We start from the raw sequence: 16,523 nt of genomic DNA, 5'->3' as shown, positions 1-16,523 counted from the left end.
GCCCTCCTTCATTCATTTTGGCGCTGTGTGGCTGACAAAACTTCAAATACGCCTAGTCATCGCCTCTAAGGCACTTCATCCCCCCCCGATGTCCACCTTCAGTTGTACTCGCAAAAACCATGCCACAGGCAAATCCTGCCTGTCATATTCACAGAAAATCCTGAGCAAACACCGCCCCACACTCACCAAGCTGGCGGCCTAATTGACTCTGGGCAGCAGCTCGTCAGCACCCCGGACAGCGCCCGGCATATAACCAGCGGCGGATTCCCATGTGCTGAAGGTGCGCTAACACCTCTGCAAGTCACCGGTCGGCCTGATGCCTCAAAGTCTGCATGCAGAACACAATTAGACCAAGAGCCGATCATCATCCGAGCTGACCAAGGAACCGTCCAAACTCTGACAAGCCAAGGTTACAGCTACTCCGAGTTTCACCCCCCCCCCCCCCCCCCCCCCCCTTTTTTTTCTTTTTTTTTTTTTTCCTTCCTCCCCTTAATAAAATCAACTTCATTTCTTCATATCCATGAGTCCTGCATGATCATTTTCCAGCTCATATTTTAAATGACTATTTTGGTTATTGCACCTTTTAATTGTCAAGCTAAAACGCATTTCTATTTGTCGAGGAAAACCTCCAAACATTTGTCACCGGGTCAATCAATCAATCAATCAATCAGTCAATCAATCAGTCAGTCAATCAATCAATCAATCAATCAATCAATCAATCAATCAATCAATCTTTATTTATATAGCGCCAAATCAAAACAGAAATTATCTCATGACGCTTTACGGGTAGAGCAGGTAAAGACCACGCTCTACAAATTACAGTAGAAAAAACAAACAAACACAAAACAAAACAAAACAAAACAAAACAAAACAAAAAAAAAATCAAGAAACCCAACAGATTCATGTGATTGAGTATTTGGTCGAAGGCTGGCATGTCCAAACACATGCCAATGTATTTCACAAATGATGCTTCTCTGGTGTGGAATCCATTTTCCAGACATGAAATATATCCTGCCATGGCTGTAAATACATGTGTGGAATGTGTTTTGAAGATTCCATACAATTGTAATGTGTTGGACAACATGAAATGCCTTAGAGGCGATGACTAAGTGTATTTGAAAATTCACAACAAATCAACCATATGTGCCACAATTTTTGCTCAAATGTCACCAAACTTGCCACAGTGCAGATTTTGGATTTATCAAAAATTGAGCCTACAGTGCATCAAAATGTAAACATACACTTGCAAATTCTTGGTAAATAAATCTTCAATGTTCATGAAAAAAATTTACAAAATTTTGGAGTCATGGTAGATGATGTGAGGCAAATTTCAGAATTTTATCTTAAAAACTCAATTTTTGACACCACTTTGAATTTTGCTCTCGTGAACAGTTGGAGCCAATGCAAGAATGGCATTTTTAAACATGCAGCAAATCAATCATTGTTAAAAACAAATGATCAACACCTCCATGCTGTCTAGATGCAATATGTGTATTTTCAGATTTTTGTCTTAATAGCTGAATTTTTGACAGCTTTTTAAAATCTGCCTTTCCATGTATGGATGGCTGCTGTCCTGCATGTCAGTGATTGGCTTAGTCCATTTGTGAAGCTACAAGTGACATTTTAGCTCAGTGAGATAGAGGCTGTTCCTTGGTGTCAAAGACTGTGAGTTCAAGCCTCAGCTTGGGCAACATTCCCATGTGCGAAAACTCACCAAACTTTGCACAAAGGTCCAGTCCCATGCCAGATTTCCTCAGCTGCAAACACAAGTCAATAGTTCTGATGGTGGTACTACAACAAGCCTCTAAATTTCAAAACTTTGAAAATGTATAATAAATCAACCATATGTACTACAGCTTTGCAACTTTCATCAAAATGTAGCGCCAATACCGAAGAAACGATTGTACACTTAAACATCAGTTTTTCACTTATGGAGCAAATCAGTCATTGTTAAAAAAAAAAAAAAGATCAACATCTCCATGTTGTCTAGATGCAATATGGGTATTTTTAGATTTTTGTCTTGATGACTGATTTCTTTTTTTTTTATTATTTCTTTTTTTTTTTTTTTTTTAACAGTGATTTGAAATCTGCCTTTCCATGCATAGGCGGCTGCTATCATGTGACTGGCTTAGTCAATTTGTGAAGCCTCACATGAATTGATGCTTACCAATTAGCTCAGTGAGCTAGAGCATCGTCCTTTATGCCAGAAAGTGAGTTCAAGTCTCAACTGATGCAAAATGCACATTAGAATGCTACCTTGCTTTTTATTTTCCTATTCTCCACTTGTTGCTCAGAATTGCCTAAAATTGCCCGGCCCTGAGAATTGCTGTGCAGCAGCTATAATTCCTCTTGTTCTGCATGTGTTTGGACCGCGGGAGGAAATCCACACAAACAAACCAACCCCACACAGAAAGCGCCAGGCTGAGATTGTTGTTTTGCAGCGATAGCCACCCACTGAACCGCCACTGCCACTTGTGACTCTGAGTCACACTGAGTCACAACTCACTGCTTCTGAGCATTTGTGTGTGGTGTGTTTGCATTTGCAGGGTTAACACCCACCCTGTTGTGTTTTAAGTCAGGTGTGTAATTGCTCACTATGTATAAAATCACCTTTGTGGGTGCTTGTGGATGTATGCCACACTTTTTTACGTGTGCCTTTTCATGCATGTGCGTATATGTTTGCATTCCCATGTGAAAGTGTGCGTCTGTGTGTGTGTGTTTGTGTTCAAGCTGGGTGCAGCAGTCACAAGACAGGTCTTGTGGTGCTGAAATCTAACACCCAACTGTTAATTAGCCTGTGTATCTCCATGGAAACAGAAAGCGTTAGAGGAGGACCTCTCTTCCTGTCAAAGTACCAATGCATCACAAGACTAGACCTCCAATTCAACAAGTTTAAAATCCAGTTTTTGCCACTTGCTGAAGGTTTTCTTCAATTTATTTATACATGGTTAGGTTTCATACTAGATTTCCTCTTGATCCATCCACACCAAGCATGTTCAGGACAAGTTTTATTTCAAAGACTTGAACCAAATGTCTTTACATGATATCTGAAGCTATCTAAACTGTTGGTAATATTTAGAGGTATTAATTCGCAAAGGTTTAATCAGTTATATTTATATATTCAAAAGTGTCACACTAATTTAAATGCAATCCAAATCATTTGCCAGGGTTCTTCAAACACAGAAGGATCTTTGTCATGAAACAAATACTGCGTCTGAAACAGGGCTGTAGAGAGAGATGGTGGAAAGAGGTGGATAGACTGTGACTTCCTACTGTTGATTATCATAAGCAAAAATCAGTCATAATTTCTGAATAAACACATTAATTTATACTTTCTTTTTTTCCCTTAAAGGATCTTATATTCGTAACTTCATTACATACATCTGTTTGAAAATGCTTCCTATGACTGGCTAAACAGGTGGGTAAACTCTTTCCACACTTCACCCAGGCGGACACGTCCAAAGTAAGAGCACCTCCACAACAACAGCTACATGCTTGATCTTGTGCTCTATGGGCAGATAATAACATCAAGAACATGGAGAGTCTCTTCCAAGTAATGTTGCAACTATGCCAGAGTTCAGATAAACCAAGAGAAAAATTTTGATTTTTATCTTCACCTAAAGTTTCACCTGAATTTTAAAGTGAAAATAACACCATCGCAGCAAAGGTCCCATGGACAGAGATGTTACTAATTCCATTCAGCAGCTCCCTGATGCTGGGCCTAGGCAGCCTCTCCATTCTGAGGTCTTGAACGCCCAGAGTGCCCAAAGTGTGCTTTAGGACACGACACTAACTGCATAATATATTTCCATTAAACTGGAAGCCATGATTGTATAATGCAAACATTTGCCATGGCATTTACCCAGCACAGAATAAAATCAATAAAAATCAATAAATAAATAAAAATATAAATAAAAACATTAAATTGCATCATTTAATCTCCAAATTGAGTAGTTTTGTGAGAAAAAAAAAACATTAATGAAACATATGTAGTTATGTAATCTGAATGTTTTAATCTGTAGTATTTCTCACTTGGCTAAAAATATTACTACTATATCCTGAAAACAACAGAGATAAAAGAGATTATATGTGGCATAGTTATAATGTGCAAATTTAGAATTAAAAAGCCTCTAAACCATGTTTAAGTGGTTTCAGGCTCCATTGCATCTCTGATTCAGTCCATACTTTAGGAAATACAGAAAATGAATGATAGTTCTTGTTTCAGGTTATTTTTATGGAGCCCAGCCCCGTTGTCATGTCGACCGTCCCTGCCCCGGTCGTCTGCGGTGACTGAGGAAACAATTTATCAGACTTGTACCAAGACATGTGCATGTAAGATGACGTTTGTGACCGATTTCCTGCACGTGCATGATACTGTGAAAAAAGATTATATGTTTTGTGTGTGTGAGTGTTTGTCTGTGTGAGTGTGTGGGAAGGTGTGTGTGTGTGTGTGTGTGGGGGGGGGGGGGTGGGTGGGTGGGTGGAGGGTTGGTGTTCTGACCCTGGAAGTCAGCAGCCATTCCTTGAACCTCTTCCATGGCAAAACAGAGGCCATGGACAAGGTCAGCATCCTGTCTACACATGTGCGAAGAGATGAGAACACATTTTAACACACAGTGTCCAACAGATGCACACACACACACACACACACACACGCAAATATGCACACATATATGCAGTCATGCATCGATTTGTAGGGGCTTAATTGTGACTAAATCATAACTAAATAGTGTGTGCCCCTCGCAAGTTGTCCATTTTCTCTGAGAATCTGTCATGGCTCTCAGACCCTGACCAGCCCAGTCTGACCATTGACCCTGAGAGTGGCCAGGATGTGGTGCTGTTCATCACTGTCTGGAAACCAGGAAGCACACATATCACAAATACACCACCCTTAGCTTTGGGACATATTCAGCTGCCCTGTTTACATTGTTTTAGTGCAAGTTGTTAGGTTTTCCATTGTTAAGCTACAATAAGATGCTGTTGAGGTCAAGGGTTGACCTGTCACTCATGGACTGTTGTGACTCATTTCTGTCATTTTGACTGGTCACGGACAAAGTACCCTGCTTATCTTCTAATGTAAATGTAATGTAAATTGTATGTAATGGAATGTAAAACTGCTCTGTTATCTTAGAGCTATGTTTCTCTTAGTTGCTCTAAAGCCTTGCAACATAAAGAAGCAATGTTAAACTCAAGTAATAAGGTGTTCTATTTGTTTTTTTGTTTTTTTTTCAGTCAAACAGTAGTGTTATGTAACAGTCCACATGAAGAGACTCTGGGAAACAAAACGCAACAGTCATATTTTACCTTAACACAGTAAGATAAGATAATGCCTCACTCCATTGTGGCTCAGCATTTCCTCTAATGCATCAAGGTTCAGCTTCAAAGACCTAGATATTTTCAACTCATGGAAAATATGGGGGAAATTAATAAAGTTGCCAAAATAATCTGTTAGTTAATCACACCATTCAATGCAAATCAGTTTTGGAAAACATCCTGAAACATCCTGTTCTCTTCCTGGGAAAGACATTTCATTTTTTCCCCTCCTGTCTGGAGCAACATGTTCATCACTTTACCACCACATCCTTTCTGGGAAAAAATATATAAAAATACATATCACACCATGTTGGAGTGCAATATTTCTTTCTGACAACATAATCAAAACGTCCTGTGGTAGTCATCATTAGTGAACTTGCTAAATAACCGTTCAAGAGGTTGATTAACTTTAGAAGGTGATGCAGTTTAAAAGCTGAGGGGTGTTTGCCTGACCTGTGGATGAAAGGTTGAAAAATATTTTCTTTGTGTCCTCAGATAACACCGATGCTGCATAGCACTGTTGTCATTCCATGTGTGTGTGTGTGTGTGTGTGTGTGTGTGTGTGTGTGTGCAGGCATGGGGGAAACAAGGTTTTCATTGAACGGCGTTGTTATGTAACAGCAGTTCATGTGAAATGCTGGTAAGTTATCAAGGAAGATGCTTTTTAAAGCAGAACTGGCGCCAGACCAACTGAACTATTGTACATGTGTACAATGGCTCTTGCTTAATCTTAATTTTTAATGCCAAATGTCATATTCCCCATTTACCATGTCCCACAACATCTACAATGTTGAGTTAAGCAGAAACAAGGAATCAGAATTGACAATCAAACTTTGCAAGAGGCTTTAAAAGGAATACTTTAATGTTTTGGGCAAGATATTATTTTGCCCAAAATGTTGGAGCATTCTTTCAAAGGTTGCATTTTGTTTTTTTGCTTGCATGTTTTTTTTTCAGGGCAGAGATTCAGCAGTTGTGTGCCATACTGTATTTTGCAGTTTTGCCCCTTTAACCTTCAGTAGCAGTGCTTTGGTTGTTATTTTACTGGGGGTGAGTGCATGTCATTTCACTATTTCACTTCTTTGATCCATGATTTGCTGCTGGATCAATTCCCACCATCATTTTCATCACCAGTTGTGGGTTAAAAACTGCTTTTATTGAGACATTTAGAACTTCATATGTGGACCAGTTGTACTGTAACTATTTTAGTTTGTTTTTGTCTGAGTGTTTTTACTTTTTATTTTTTCTGTCTCTGTCAGGCAGAGTAGCTGTCCTGTGGAGGAAACGTTGGACTGCTTGATGAATGAGGGTCTGTTATCTGCTCTGGTACAGGGCCAGGATGTGAGAGAGATGTGCAGAGAGGCAACAGTGGATATTGTTTGCAAAATATTTACCACTTCGACCGACAGAACGACTGTATTCTCAGAAAACGTGAATCTTAGAGAGACATCTTGGTTACAAAATGCAAAGCGTAAATGTTTACTTGGCACAGATGTCAGCTTGTCAGACTGCACCCCCCTCCAAACCTTTAGTCTCATATTCAGTGTTAAAATCTTGTTTTTAAACCAAGCAACAAAATCTGCTTGTGGGATGAGACAATCGCACTATCAATAAATAACTTAAATCAAGAGTTATTTTCTTGATCTGCCCTTTTCTACCTTGTTTCAACATATCTGTGCTTGTTCCCAGAAAAAATCCTGAAACAAGTGAAACTGCACAGAAAAATAAATGGGATTATCTCATTCCAGTGGCATTTTTTTCTCACTTGTTTAAAGAAAAAAAAAAAAAAAAAACACTTAGCCTAAGCCTAAATGAGTTGTTAAGATGGGGATTTTGCAGTGATGTGTGAAAATGATAAAAGGAGATGATAGCCCTGATTGTTGGCTTCTATAAAAACGCCTTTCCTTCCAAATTCAAAGCTATTAGAACATCCCTGTTGTCTTGTAAATTGACCCATCATGTCAACACATTTCAGATGGATATAAATTGTACCCTGAGTTCTTTGGCACATATGATAAAATGTAATTCTGAAACAAAATATTAGCCCTTCTCTTCTCTTCATGTGTCTCTGGCTCCACCCAGGGGTCATTCAGCTGAACACCAGCCTTGTCGATCTCCAAAATCCTACTGAAGATTGCAGAAAAAAAAACCTGATTTATGCTTTAGAGTGGACAAAAGCATATTTATCTTAATTACCACATCTACACAGCTGGAGATGGCCTCATAAAAGTCAAGCAGGCTTTTACCATGATGAAATCAACATTATGGTAAAAGATATCTTCAGCCACATCCAAACCATTGTACTTATAACCAGCAGGGGACTGGTTTGGCATGGTCATTTTCTGGCTGGGTCCAAATCAGAGGGGGGAAAAAAAAGCAAATTTAAAAGCCACTCAGCGAGCATTTTCATGAGAAACATCCATCAGTCCATCAGTTTTTAATGTGAGGAATAGAATAGAAAGTAAAGATCTTTCTGTTTGGTTTCTATTTGAGGACTGTGGAGGTTCTCATCTCAGTACCAGAGTGAAGCTGTCAGCCTGTTTCATGCTGGTAAGACCATTTTCATGAAAAGACTCAGCTTGGAGTAAATGATCACCTAACATGAGAGGTATCCTGTAAATGTGTAAAATCTGAAAGGTGCATCTCATTTCTTGTTTCAGACGTGGCAGGTGAGGGTCAGCACTCGCTCTTATGGGTGCTGAACTCAGGTACCAGCCAGTGACATGTTCATGAAATGTTAAACATGGCAGTCAAGGTGTGACAGTTTGGGGTGAGACGCCAGTATGAAGGTTTGACTGTCAGTTATATTTGCCCATATAGACGTCACCAATAAAATGAAACATCTATTTCATATGTTTGACTTAATATGCTGCTAAATAATGCTGATAATTTATTCCCAAACAGCTTTTACTGCCACTAGCAAGTAGACGCAGCCTGATTGTTGCTTCACTAACCCTTTGAAACATGACTCTTTGAAACCTGAACAAATTGGCTTGATTTCTTTCAAAAAACATGGGAAAAAAGGCAATGAGTAACCTATCACAAAATGACCTGAAAATTACATAAAAAAGAGGACAAGAAAGAAAGAAAGAAAGAAAGAAAGAAGCAAGAGATGAATATGACCTGAAAATTAAAAAAGAGACTGAGAGAAAGAAAGAGAAAGAGAGACTAAATTAAAACTAAAAACTAAACACTAAAACTAAAAATCCTACAAAACTAAATTTTATTATATATATATATATATATATATATATATATATATATATATATATATATATACATATGGTAATTTTCCTTAGTTTCCTTATATATATATATATATATATAAACTAAGGAAAATTACCAGAAAAATATGTATTTATTTTATAGACTTTTTATAGACACATTTTGGGTCAGTTGTTCATTACCTTTTTCCCCAAGCCAGTTCGCTCCGGTGTTGAAGGGTTAAAAGTAAAACAGAAAAATGTGTACCTAAGTTTTTCCCCAGTGGAACGTCAGTGGAAGGAGGTGCTTTGTAACGGAGACTTAAAAGATCAGACTAATTATCATCATCAGCAGCAGTTATAGCTGTATCACCATCATCATCATCTATTCTATTTATCTGATTTTTGTATGTTAGCTGAAGAATATGTTATTTCTACATTGGTGGCGTATATTAATTTACACACATGCATGCCCTCCCTCCCACAGTCATGCAGTCTTGTTGCTTTGTGCCCCTTCCTCTCTTTCAAACCACAGGTTTCAGTTTCAGACTGGTTGATTGCTGAAGTTTTGCAGTAGTCAGCATGTGCATGTGCATGGTGGGACGGGGTGAAAAGTGTGTGGGTGTCTCTCTATCTGTCGCTTCTATAGAGCTCTCGGCCTGTCTTGGTATTTATTACCTAAATATAGAAAGAAGAAGAAAGTAGGCCTATACATGATAAATGAATTTCCTAGAGTTGGAGTAATAAATTGCTGCTAAAGTACTATCACTGTTATGAGTTCTTTCAGAGAAAATCCCTTAAAACAGGCACAAACAGGTGAGATGACAGATGAGGCACAAATCCTTGATAATCATCCATGGCTCGATCACACTGGGAATAAACGCACATTTCAACGTCTCTGCGAACATCTTGTGAGGAATAAAGCAGCTTCTGTGTTAATTCAGTGTCGTCAAGTGACTGGTCACAGCTGTCCTTGAGGAAAGTACATATAGTGATATATATACATATCATATAGTAGACATGTAGTAGTCAAGGTGACTTTGACTGGAACTGCGTTTCCCCATGATCTTTCCTGTCTGTGGTCATCCTTTTTTTTAATTGGTTTCCTTTCCAAGAAACAAGGCATTACTACGCAGAAGATCCGCAGAAAAAATACAAAGAGAAAAGAAGAAGAAGAAGAAAATAAAATCAAATCAAACACATGTTACAGATATTAAAACCGTAGCTTTTTAAAGAAATTAAGCCTACACTTCTTATAAATGTGTATCGAGTTCTTCTTACCATGGTATTACCATTGACTGGAAGTACATAGTTGTTCACTAAGTCCAATATTTCATATGGACTTAGTGAACAACTCAATACTCTAGCACTTTGTTTTCTTAAGGCTGAGATTAAGATACCTTTACTCTCACACCAACCAGTCCTAAGTGTGCAAAATCACTCTCTAAAATATAAACGAACAGTGCTGCTTATAGGAATAAGAGAGAAACGCTATACCGAATATCAATAAACTAAATTACAATTTATTTCAATGATGATGACAAAATGCAGTAACACCTGAACAATCTAATTGTGTTATTACCAATAAATCTGTCTTGACACTGACTTAATTTTGTTTTGCGCCCCTTGAGAAAAGGAAATCATTTCTAACAGAGGAAATCTGACCTTGAGAAGAAGCCTGTGTGAGGATATTAGTAATATCTGCTATAAATATGTGGATGAGAAAGCTGTAATTCAATGAGTCTGGTCTGATTTGATGGAATATAGTTTGACTATATACATATAAATTTGTGAAGATTGATTTAGATTGCTTAGGCTTTACAATTATACTACCATTAAAATTCATTTAGCTTCAGACGTGAAATAAATTGCTGTTGTAACTCAATCTGTGTTCACTTAAACCACATGAAGCCACAAGTGAAGCAGCAACAAAAAAGCTCATTGCATCTGCACAATGTTCAAACACACACACACACACACACACACACACACACATATACACATATACAGAGAGAGAGACAGCAGTACTACAAATATGATGTTTGCTTTTCCGTCAAACCTTTTTCTGTTTCCGCCCGCAACACCATCTACCTCCCCACACTGAAACACCCCCATCTCTTTCCACGAACCCCAACCCCCCTCGCCCCCAGTTTCATGATGTGTGAATGTGTGTTTTGCAACGGCATATGCATGCATATGCAAACACAAGCACACACACACACACACACACACACACACACACACACACACGATTGACAGCATCAATAAAGTCAGAGGCTGAGGGGTCAACACACAGAGTGACAGTGAGAGCGAGACAGAGCGGCACGCAGACAAGAGGAACCGAACCCTGCATGATGATGATGATGATGATGACGATGACCACAATGAAGAAGCCAGTCATTCTGGTGGTCTGCACTCTGCTTTTCTCTTCTTTGGCTGTTTTGGCTTCTCAAAGTAAGTGCACCCACACGGCCTTGTCTCCCCCCGTCAGTGGGATTTTGTAAAATGAAATGTCTGGAACCTGGATGAGCACGGTTGCACAGCTTTCAGATTTAATTACCTGTGGCAAGGCGATTAATTTTGCAACTGTTTCAAGTGTGTGTGCCTTTGTGATATATCAGAAACACTGGCAAATATAGGTAGAATAGAACTGGAAAGGCCAAAAGCAAATCTAAAATAACCTAAGATACTGATTCATACAAAGAGGAGTGAAAAGGGCAAATACAGGGTGACCCAAAAAAACGGGAATCTTTGAAGTGCGTATTGGCAGACATGAGCAAGTGGCAGCACAATTTTTAAAAAATGAATATTCCATCATTGTTTCTTAAATGGCATGTTTTAAGGTTTCAGTTACTATGAATAAAATATTTTTCTTCCATCACTCTTGGCTTTATTGGATTGTTAAAAAGTTCCCATTTTTTTGGGTCACCCTGTATAATTATGAATGTCTTTGGTTTTTTATCAAGGGTCACTTTGCCTCAGAGGTTTTACATGTTTCTCTCTGTGTGTTCTGTTTCCCAGGCAGCTTTGGTCCAGAGGAGTGCTGCTTTAAAATGTACCCGAGACGCCTGCCCAAGGATAACGTGGTGAACTACCACTACACACACACACTGTGTCCCAGGCACGGTGTCTTGTGAGTGTCTTTGATTCTCCTCCACAACAATATAAAAGTGGCCTCATAACGCAGTTACCAGCCTTTTCGTGTTTGATTTTAAACAAAACCAGAGATTATAAGGTATGCGAAAGCCAGTGACCAAGTAAAAAGCGGGCAATAATAGGAATAATTGGTGGACATACTGCATAATTTAAGTTTCAGAATCAGCTGATAAAATGAACGATTAAATACTGACTAAGGAATCAAAAAGCGTAACTTAATTACATTTTTTAAATTCTTAATTTTAAATTTTATATTTAAAAAAATATATTTTAAATTTTTTACTTTTTTGATTTTTTGATTTGATTTGATTTGATTTGATTTTCTGAGTTTTGAATCACCTGGTGGGAGATTATTTCACAGAGCCTTAAACCATACAGAACAACTTGTAACAGGAAACGATCAATCCATGGTGCGACAGAGCAATGTTTAATTAAAAAAACTTCTCAGCAACACAAAAATAATTTAGCGTTAAAATCTACTGTAACAGCAAAGCATATCTGCTATCTGATACTAAAATAATCTCTCCGCACCATCAACTGCAGTGTGTCTTGTGGCACACTGAGGCACAGAAAAATATGAAACCCCCGAGGAGAGACTGCTGGGCCAATTCTGTTGCTGACTGGATAAAATAACTGGCTGACTTTTTAACCTGATTGATTTTCGGGTTTATTTGCTGACTGTAAATGCAAAGCAAAATCCAACAACAGCAATAATCTCCTCCTCTCTCTCTGTTCCAGCTTCACAATGAAAAATGACAAAGTCTTCTGTGTCAACCCGGCTCTGGGCTGGGTCCAGAACACCATCGCGGCTGTGGACTCACGACTCATGACCCAGCCTGCTAAAGCCGAGGGATCCGGGTCCAAGAATGTCAACTGAGAGCATGGAAAAAAGCAAACTGATTGGCAACCAATCGGTGTTGCAACCTGCGCCTGTCTTTCAACATTTTAAGCTTCTTTTTTCCTATCTGTAACACTGTTAGGTTTTGGATGCAAAATAATCCCTCCTGCTCCACTGTATGTTTTTACAATCACAGGCTGATTGTCCAGTCTGTTTGAATGTGTTAGATGTCTCACGTGATGTACTGAATGTAAAGTATTCTATTCCATAAGCTCTTTGTTTCACACATTTTAAAATAATGTTTTCTTCTGCAATAAACTAGATCATAGATGAAAATTATTCTTCTCAGGTGTTTTTTTTTTTTGGCTGTTAGAAAGCCACACTTTCCACATCAAGATGTTCTTTGTGGCTGTGCAAAGAGGCAAAATCAGTTTCTACGCGGTTTCGTCATTCAGCAGAAAACAGAGAGAATCAGCCCTGGGCCACAATAAATTAAACATCACAGCTTATGTGGTTTCTGGCCGATAAAGCCCTGAGAGGCTCAGGTCTTCACCACAGGGGTCTGACAGTCAGCCACAACAATATGATCTCAGCTTTGTTTTTCTTCAATATATTTAGTGTCATTTTCTTATGTTCTAACATCATATCAAATAAACAAAAACACACATCCAGAAAACACATAGATAGATAGATAGATAAATAGATAGATAGATAGATAGATAGATAGATAGATAGATAGATAGTTGCTCATTTATGGATCCCAAAGCAAACACTTAAGCAATATATGATCATCTTTCCAGGCCAGTACATCCTGAAAGCACCAGTGATGGAGTGTCTATACTCTTCCAATAGCTCTCCTGGCTTGGAGTATTCCTTAATACAGAGGCTTAGATGTTTTTATGTTGTTGTTTTTTTTGTTAAGTCCTTCAGATATATATCTGATTTTAACTTTGGTTTAGGCAAAAAAAAAAAGGTTTAGGCACACCTGAGAAAATGAGGCTGGTGGCATAATGCACGTTCTTGTGATCCTGTGTAAATGCAGCCAGAGTCTCGGCGGTTTGCTGTCTGCAGTGCCTCAGCAAACCAGCAGGTGCTGCTCTTGTCTTTTTTTCCTCACATTTGACAGAGGTCTGTCCATAGAGCGCAGTGGCTCCCTGAGTCAGGTGTTGATGGCTCCAGGAGGTCTGCTGCAAAATGAGGAAGGGTTTAATTTCATTTCCCACTCTTTATCTCAGTGAGGTAATGTACATTGGTTGTTTTGATTTTCCCATTTTCCCAACCTACAGTACAATCAGTTATGAACCAAGTCACATTTAACTGCAAAAATCCTTTTCACGGAGGCTTGTGATGAAACCTTATCAGATCAAGGTCCATACTCCAACCTGGATCTATCTGAGGCTACTTGATGGGGAAAAAAAAGAAAAGAAAAGAAAAGAAAAGAAAAAGTGTGTGAAGCCATGGCAACATTAATCAAGACAAAAGGTAGTGCTGTGGGGGACATGTTAAATTTCCATTATGCTTTATTTTTGTACAATTTCCTTGATATTTCAAAATAAAGTGCTCTAAAAATCATTTCTTGACTAGTTCCAGGAATGACAAGTGATATCTGATGTAGTGATGCAAAACTCTGCACTGCAAAACCCTTATTTTAGTGCTCACAGACCCAGACTGCCACTGCTGTGTGCCCCCACTATGGTACATTATGTTGTAATGGTGGATAAACAACACGAATTGATGAATAATAAAAAATCTTGTTCACATCTTAATGTGGTTAAGTTTTTGTCATGTAATTTCATGAGTTGATTCATGAGACAGTGGGGAGAATCCTGGTGATGCCCTATTCCTCATCTTTCAGTGTGGGCTACCTGCAGCCAGAAAGAAATGGGAACACAGGAATATAAAACAGATGAGAGAGAAAGAGGCGGCCTGTGTGAATACAGGCAGTGTCTCAAAGCATTTTTCCCCAAGAAATCATGTAGATTTGATTCTTTTTTTGGCTCGTTGGAGACACTATTTGTTTCCTGCACATGCATTAATCATATCAGAGAGCGTGTGGTTTTCCATATGCCTGTCCACAGAGATGTATTTGCCACCATCCACCACAGAAAGTGATAAATCAACGCTTGTATTGCATGGTGGGTCTATTAAACGAATCACTGACCTTGGACTGGAAGAGCTCAGATGTCAGATGGGCACACTGGGTATCTTTGAATCTGCAGGCTTAGCTTGTTGCTGCTGCTTTCTCTCAATTATAAAATGATCACATTATGAGAGGGTGTTGATTCATAAAGGCTGAGTGAAAACACAATCGACCATGATGGACTTGTGCGGTGGGGAATTATGTGGCATTATGGGAAATTACAGAGAGAGGGAGAGAGAGAGAGAAATAAAGAGTAGGAAGAGAATAAAAGGCAGCCAGAGTCAGAGGGAAGTCTGCTGATGATAGGAAGAGAAAAGGAAGGAGCAAATACAGCGTGAGCGGCACAATCACCGTGGTAATGATCCAGTCTAGGGTGAGGCACACGATGGGATGCCATCAAGAGCACACACGCACACATACACACACACACACACACATAGACAAGGCCACATCAACGCAAACAGATATAAATAACGTGTATGAAGTCAGCTTTTCCTGACAGATGGGATCAAAGAATATATGAAGCCTGAGAGAAAAGAGGGTGGTTTGGTGGAAGGAGGGGGGTCATAGAAATCATGGAATAGAGCAAGTGTAAGGGACAGGGGGAAGGAGAGAGAGAGAGAAAGAGAGAGAGAGAGAGGACAGAAAAAGAGTGATCAAGATGACAGGAGAAGAGCGGTTCGCACCGTCAAATGTGCAAAAATCCTTTTCTTAGCTACACAGTGTGATAGCATGTGCCAAGAACAACACCTGTCACTCACACACACACACACACACACACACACACACGCACGCACGCACGCACGCACGCACGCACGCACACACACACACACACACAAAACCACTGTACCAACTTTGGAGGGCATTAGAGAAACTGAGTGATTTTATCACTGACTCTTCTTCTTCTTCTGGCCCTTTGATGATGCGTTATTGTAATGAGCTGTAGAGTCAATCCGCCTCATGTTCAGTTTTAAAAACTTGTTTTTCTTAAAACAAGGGAATAAATCTGCCAGGTGGGACAAGACAATCCCATGTTTTTCCAGTCTGAAGATTTTTTTAAGGGGTTTAACAGGTTGTTTATTGTAATATTTACAAAATGTATATATGTCACATTTCTGCTAATCTTTTCCTCAAAGCAAACAGTCAAAGTCTGATATAATTTTCCCTCCCTTTTATCCAGTGACTGGTTTCTTTTCAGTCCTCTGTGATATGAAAATGAACTTTCAGAGTCTCTGAAAGTTCATTTTTCTCTGAATCAGAGACTTCAAACTTTCTTCACATCAGTCCTCCATCACCATAATAAAGTCGTCCACATTAGTTTTCTTAAAAGCAGAAGCACTGCTGAGTTCTGATGACTTGAAATTGGGTGGAGTGAAATGATTCCTCCGCCAGAAAATAGTCCCCATGGAAATATGTGCTTTACACAGCCAATTATCAGTTCTGTGGTTTATGAATGGTGACGACTCTGTTAGCCACAGAGGCACAACATTATAAGAGATTATAAGATTATAAGGCTGTTTGAACCAAAAATTCAAATATGAAAATCGAGGGATTTTGATTAAATAATGTGAAATCTTTAGTACCCTGCGTGATTTGCAAAATGATTTGTTGCAATGTAAAATATGGGTGACCTGCAGTAAATTAGCCAAGCAATCACATCTCTGGTATGGTCCTGTAAAGCTGAATATGAGACAAACAAACAGAAACAATATTAGCGAGATATATCAAGTGAGCTGCAGACGTAGCGTACTCACATTCAAACACACAGAAGGGATCTTACTATTAGTTATTGTAATGCTCACCATTAAGAGCAGGGTGGGAAATTACGCTATCGCCCAGCAGGAAGGAAATTTTCCACCAGCCACTTTTATCGCTT

The 16,523-nt window shown here is 39.0% G+C and overlaps 1 protein-coding gene across 1 annotated transcript; it reads left to right on the top strand.

Annotated features, from left to right (window-relative positions):
• Positions 1–10,793: 10,793 nt before the first annotated feature.
• LOC115356338 (C-C motif chemokine 4-like) lies at positions 10,794–12,788 on the top strand. The gene is made up of 3 exons (XM_030047456.1): positions 10,794–10,967; positions 11,535–11,646; positions 12,408–12,788. Exons 1-3 carry the CDS (start codon positions 10,865–10,867, stop codon positions 12,544–12,546), a joined length of 354 nt encoding a protein of 117 aa, XP_029903316.1. The 5' UTR covers positions 10,794–10,864; the 3' UTR covers positions 12,547–12,788.
• The last annotated feature ends 3,735 nt before the right edge of the window (positions 12,789–16,523 follow it).

The sequence above is a fragment of the Myripristis murdjan genome, chromosome 24 (assembly GCF_902150065.1).
Source record: "Myripristis murdjan chromosome 24, fMyrMur1.1, whole genome shotgun sequence".
Classification (NCBI taxonomy): Eukaryota; Metazoa; Chordata; class Actinopteri; order Holocentriformes; family Holocentridae; genus Myripristis; species Myripristis murdjan.
Note: the sequence above shows the minus strand (reverse complement) of the source record. Positions and strands in the feature narration are given on the sequence as shown.